This window comes from Entamoeba invadens, assembly GCF_000330505.1.
Source record: "Entamoeba invadens IP1 unplaced genomic scaffold scaff_1105074726547, whole genome shotgun sequence".
Classification (NCBI taxonomy): Eukaryota; Evosea; order Mastigamoebida; family Endamoebidae; genus Entamoeba; species Entamoeba invadens.
Window position 1 is genome coordinate 88,579 of NW_004191693.1, and position 6,478 is coordinate 95,056.

At 35.2% G+C, this 6,478-nt stretch overlaps 2 protein-coding genes across 2 annotated transcripts; one reads left to right on the forward strand and one right to left on the reverse strand.

Moving 5' to 3' along the window:
- Positions 1–147: 147 nt before the first annotated feature.
- On the forward strand, positions 148–3,392 carry EIN_213350 (serine-threonine protein kinase, putative; the record flags this gene model as incomplete). Its single annotated transcript, XM_004183383.1, has 2 exons — positions 148–1,264; positions 1,318–3,392. The coding sequence occupies 2 exons, from the start codon at positions 148–150 to the stop codon at positions 3,390–3,392; spliced, it is 3,192 nt and encodes a 1,063-aa protein (XP_004183431.1).
- A 229-nt stretch (positions 3,393–3,621) lies between these two features.
- On the reverse strand, positions 3,622–5,643 carry EIN_213360 (hypothetical protein; the record flags this gene model as incomplete). The annotated part of the gene is made up of 1 exon (XM_004183384.1): positions 3,622–5,643. One exon carries the CDS (start codon positions 5,641–5,643, stop codon positions 3,622–3,624), a length of 2,022 nt encoding a protein of 673 aa, XP_004183432.1.
- Positions 5,644–6,478: the final 835 nt, after the last annotated feature.

Below are 6,478 nucleotides of genomic sequence, written 5' to 3' on the forward strand. Positions count from 1 at the left end.
TCACGAGACCAATGCACATCTTGTGATACACTCGAAGACCAAACTGGTTATTACCTTAACGAAGAATACAAATGTGTTGCAAGAACTGCAACCAATTGCGAGACTTGGGATGGTCTCTATTGTATCGAATGTAAAACTGGTTATTATATGGACAACATGGATTGCGCCAACGAGTGTAAAGTTAAAGATTGCACATATTGCTCAAAAAGCAAGTGTTTCCAATGCAAAAACAGCTTAGTTTTATACGAGTGGACTGACGAAACTAATAACAACGCTTTCATGCAAGAATGTGTCGATTGCACCAAACCCGAAAACGACAGAAAATGTGGTAGATGTCCTCTCGGTGAGTATTTCGACACTGTTAACTTCCACTGTAAAACATGTCGAGCCGACTGTCAAAGATGCACAACTGCAACGGATTGTTATTTGTGTGTTGAAAACAAAGCACTTCAAAATGCCAGTGACCCTGAGAGTCAATGTCAGGCAATCACTGGATGTGTTGACGGGCATTACTATGGGAATCACTGTGAATTATGTGCAGACGGATATTACTTAGACTTGGGGTATTGTTCTGTCTGTGATGAACATTGCAACAAATGTATTGGTAAAAACGAGTGTTATGACTGTGACTCTGACAACAAATATTTCCTTACCAATGGAAAGTGTGAACAAGATGAGAAGTGTGTGAGGTGGTCGAACACTCTTGGATGTGTCGATTGTGAAGAAGGGTATTATTTAGGTGACGATTCTAAATGTACCAAATGTGATGCAAATTGCAGAAGTTGTTTGAATTCGACGTATTGCTTCTCTTGTTCCGATGGATGTTTCTTTGATGATGTTGAGAAGGGAGTATGCAAACACAAACAGGACAGATACTGTAGTGTTGTCGACTTATATGGATGCCTTCAGTGCAAATACGACGTGTCGTTTGATTCAACTCTTGATGATCCCATTTATAACTTGACGAATAATGTTGTTGAGAACTTCACATTGAATTCCTCAGTACTTCTTGGGTATTACTTAGTACCACTTAAATACGACAATGATACGATAAAACAGCCAATTACATTTGAAAAAGAGTGTGGGGTCTGTGATATGAGGTGCAGAATATGTGAATACAAATCAACGTGGTGCACTGGGTGTAACAACGGATATACTCTTGAAACGAACGAAGAAGCCACTGCTGAATACAAGGCGTTGTTCCCAGGCTCAGACACAAAAATTCTTTCGTGTAAAGTCCAACCACCTGAGTGCAAGACAACCGGTTTGTTCATTTGAATTTCGCTCATTTATATAGAGATACATACTTACATATAGAAATGGGTTATTGCACTGGCTGCATTGACAACTACTTCATTTCTGGAGTCACATGTAACACGTGCGACAAGTCATGTGATACATGCACTGAGAACACATTCTGTCAGTCTTGTAACATGGAAAAGGATGAAAATGGAAGTGCTGTTTGGTGGAGACCGCCATCATTCAACACTAAAGAAGGCAAAGAAAAGGGACTTTGTTTCAACGTCACCGAGTCGATATCAGCTGGAAAGGGTCTTGACAAGTGCGAAGGCAATATTACACAGTCTGGGTGTTCTTCATGTGTCACTGGATACTATTTGAAGGATGGAGAATGTCTCCAATGTCCTAATGAAGGCAAGGAGAAGTGTTACAAGTGCCGATTGAATCAAGACGTCGACCCTGAAGTTGTTGTATGTACTGAGTGTGAGCCTGACACTGAATATCTTGGAAAGGATGTTTTATGCCACAAATGTACTGAGCTTAAGAATTGTGCCACTTGTAATACACGAGGGTGTTACACGTGCAATGAAGGATATTCTGTCTCAGCTGATAGAATGGAGTGTACAAAGGTGAACCTTGCGTTGATCATTCCATTAGTTGTTGTTGGTCTTATTTTGATTATCATCATCATTGCTGTCATCATCTTCTTTGTCTGGAGACGTAAGAGACAAACAATGAAGGAGAGAGAAAAGGAGATCAAGCCTTTTAAGGTGTCGAATGCAGTTGAGATGGCTTTGTTGTCGGCAGATAACGCAAACTTCCCATTGAAGACCAACAAGTGGACGATGAATTTTGGTCACGCCGGTTCAAAGGTACTTATCGATCAGCCATATGAAGAAATCGTTGAAGTGTCGAATACCACTAAGAAGTCATATTTCTTCGAAATCATTGCTGGTGCCTCGCATTGTTATGACCTTACTGCAGAGCCAATGAGATATACGTTGAAGCCCGGATATGCGATTTCCGTCAAGTTCACCATTAAGATGTTGTGCACTGCTATTGTGAGTAACGACATTGGTATAGTTGCTATGGATATGGATGAAGAAGTGAAAGAAACCGCGAAGTTGTCGATTATCATTGAGTCTGATTTGTCGACCAAATTGAATCACGAAGAACTTCAGTTACAGATGCCGGCTATTGGTGAAGGTGCGTTTGGTATGGTCTTCTGTGGTACATACAGAGGGCAAAAAGTTGCTGTGAAGAAGATGAAAGCAAGAAACTTGACTGAAGAACAAGAAAAGGAGTTCAAACATGAAGTCAATATGTTGACGCAATATCGACATCCATGCGTGGTGTCTTTAGTTGGTGCAGTTTACACTGAAGGTGAAATTTCGATTGTTACTGAATTTGCGGATTACGGTTCACTCAGTAAGATCTGGGAGAAGTCTAAAGTCTCTCTTGATCTTAAAGTGAAGTTCATGGAAGACTTGGTTGTTGGGTTGGCCTTCTTGCATGATAACAACATCATTCACAGAGATATTAAGGGCGAGAACGTCTTGGTCTATTCACTGAATCCACACTCCCCAGTCTGTGGTAAATTGACGGACTTTGGTACATGCAGAAACATCTCCGAGAGAGCGTTGTCGACGAAAGAATTGTCCCAAGGTATCGGAACACCAACATACATGTCACCAGAGTGTTTGGCTAATACTGCATATACTTACTCGTCTGATATCTATTCACTTGCTATGGTCTTATACGAGACATACACGGAAAAGCAAGCTTACATCAACGACGAAAGATTTAATCAACCTTGGATGATCCCTCAGTTTGTCATTGAAGGAAAAAGACTTGAGAAGCCAAATGGTATTCCAGAGAACTATTGGACTCTCGTCGAACAATGTTGGAAGCAAGAACCCACTGAGAGACCAACTATCGGCCAAGTCTACCAAATACTTGTTAGTTGGGGATTGGATATCACCAACACAGAAATGTCAGGGCAATCCGCAATGAAGCAAGAAAAGAACGTAAACCCACCACCTCAAGAAGAAAAGAAAGAAGACGTCCCACAACAACAGACTGAATCTGTCCCAGTTACTGAACCTGCTGCTGATACTGCAGATAAGAAGTCTGTCTCCTCAAAGGAGGACTAAGAAGATAATTTAGTCATTTCGAAATGTTCGATTCTATTTAAATCAAATTTTAATATTTTATTAAAATTCTAATAATAATTCATGTTACTGTTAAATGGTTTATTATGGTTTCCATTAAGTACAAATGGAGCAAATGAAACAAATAATTAAAATAATAAAATATAATAATAATTTGTAAAGATAATAATTTAAAACCAAAAAAATCCAAAATCTTGTTAATTCGACGCAATTACACGATTTCTAAGACCATAACCAGGTTTCCCCTCTTCTGTGTTTCTTTATTGAAGAATCCCAACTCTCCCAAATTGAATGAAGTCGGTGTATCAGGCACAACAATGGGGACATTGTAATTCTCGCTTAAGATATCGATGTTAATTGGTATTGTTACTGACTGTCCGACATACTGTTTTTCTACCCACACGGTTTTTATCAAGTCGAATCCACGTTTCTCTGTGCCTTCGACCTTTTGCGAACTTATTTGGAATGTATGTTGAACTCCGTCTTTCTCATAGGTAATTGTGTGCGGCTCAGCAGTGCCGGCTTCTATTGTCATTTCTACGGGTTTTTCGCCTATTATATGTGTAAACGTTCCGCCAAAGTGGAACATAGCCATTGGTATCTCAAGTCGGGTGATTTCTTCTTTCTCTTTTTCAATCACATTTTCTTTAGTGTGTGATTGTTGTGATTGTGTTTCTTTAACAGTTTCCAACTCTTCTTGACTTTCTTTGACTTTCTGTTTATATACTTCTACCTCTCTTTCTAACGTTTCAACTTTTATAAGACACTCCTTGTTCTCTTTCTCAAGTTTGGTGATTGTGGACTTATCACAATCTCTCTCAGATTTCATCTCTTTCATTTTCTTTTCGTTTTTGTTGAGCCTTTCTTCGATATCTGTGTTAGCATTAATGTAGTTATCTTTAATTCTTTCTAATTCTTCGACTTGTTTTAATACCCCTTCATGTTTCTTTTCCAACTCGTTGTTATCATTTTCAAGTGATGTTATTCTTTTTTCTTTATTCCTTGAATCTTCGAGTTGTTGATTGTTTAGAACAATAAAATTCTTTTTCCACTCATTTTCTTTATTTTGTTGTTGCTCAATTTTAGAAATCGAGTCATTAAAACCTTTCCTTAAATCTGTATTTTCTAACACCAATTCCGAGTTCTTGATATTCAATTCATTTTTTTCGTTTGTGATTTGAGTGATTTCGTCTTTCATTTTTTGAACGATTACATTTGAACTTTCCACAAAACTTTTACAACTATTTTGATGTTGTTTAATTATATCTTCAAGATTTTTGTTTCTTTTTTCAAGCGTTTTGTCTTTTTCTTCCAATTGCACTTTTTCAGTTTTTAACTTGTTTATTTTACATGTTAAAACTTTATCAATATCATCAGCTCGGTCTTTTTCATCTGTCAACTTCTTGTCAAGATCATCAGCTCTATCTTTTTCGGATTGGAGTTGAGACTTGAGATTTTCAATCTCTTCTTTCATTTTTTCAATCTCTTTTTTATTTTTGTTGGAAAAAATAGACCAAGAATGGTTTTCTTTTTTTATTTTTTCAATTTCTTCTGTAAGTTTTTTGATTTCTTTTTTCAACTGCTCAACTAAATTATTACTCTCCTTTAAATCTTCTTTCGTTTTAATCAAATCATTTTGAATTTGTTGAATTTCTTTGGATTTTCCATCAATTGTTTCTTCATAATCTTTGTTTCTTTTTTCCAATTGCATTTTTTCAAATTTAAAATTTGTTCTTTCACTTGTTAAAACTTTATCAAGACCATCAGCTCGATCTTTTTCACTTGTGTACTTTGTTGTGTTTTCATCAGCTCGGTCTTTTTCGGATTGGAGTTTTTTGTCAAGGTCATCAGTTCGCGTTTTTTCATCTGTCAACTTCTTGTCAAGACCATCAGCTCGGTCTTTTTCGGATTGAAGCTGAGACTTGAGACTTTCGGTCTCTTCTTTCAGTTTTTCAATTTCTTTGTTCAACTGCTCAACTAAATCACAACTCTTTTTCAAATCTCCTAGTATTTCATTTAAATCATTTACAGTTTGTTGAATTTCTTTAGATTTTTTGCAAATTGTGTTTTCATTGAATATTTGTGTTTTTTGTAATTGTTTAATATCATCTATAAAATTTTGTTTATCTTTGTTAAGTGTGTCAATTTCCTTTTGTTTACTTGTCAATTCCGTTTCAAGTCTTCTAATATCACCATCTTTATCGTGATTAAACATTAAAGAAGATAAACTCATTTCCTTCAATACAATTCCAGTTTCTTGTTCATTTATATAAATTAATAAATAAACATCATTAATAAAAATCATTTCTTTTTTAAAACTTAAATAAATACAGTTTTGTAATAAAATGTTTTTCAAAAGTATAGAGGGCGAAAAAAACCGCTGGGATCTAAGAACTCGCATTGATTGGTAAAGGTTTGTGTTTTAATAAAAAACAAAAATGTCAAAAATTTTATTAATTGTGTATTGACATAAAAGTTGTTTTTGCCTTCGATAAAATATATGTTGTTTTAACAAATTTTCGTTGTTTTTTTATTTTCCCGTTATTTCAGAACATTAATAACTGTAAAACAAAGATAATGGCTGTTTTTTATAACGGTTACTATTTATTCAAAAATATTACTAAGCACTAATTTAATTGTAGAATAACTATTATATTACTTTTATAAATTCAATTATGTCTCTTCCAACTATATTAAGCAAACTCATATGACCTGAGCAGTCCTCTTTTTGAACTATCCCATCTTACCCTTTTTGTGTTTCATGTAGTTGGTTATTTTAAGTGTTCTTCATAAAATGCCAAAATCACTATAATACTTAGTAAACTCCAAGAAAATCATTTAAAGTGTTGTTATTTGAACACATATAAAACAAAAATTCCCGATAATGAGACAAAAAGTCAGATGTTCAAAGCGTCTTGTAAATTGTAACTAAATGATTAACACGAACAATGTCTGTTGCTATTTAAATGAAAATATTTGTTGTTTGTTAACAATTGAAATAATGTAGGAAGATGTTATACATTAATATGATAAAATGTGTTCATATACTTCAATTCATTTTCAATTGT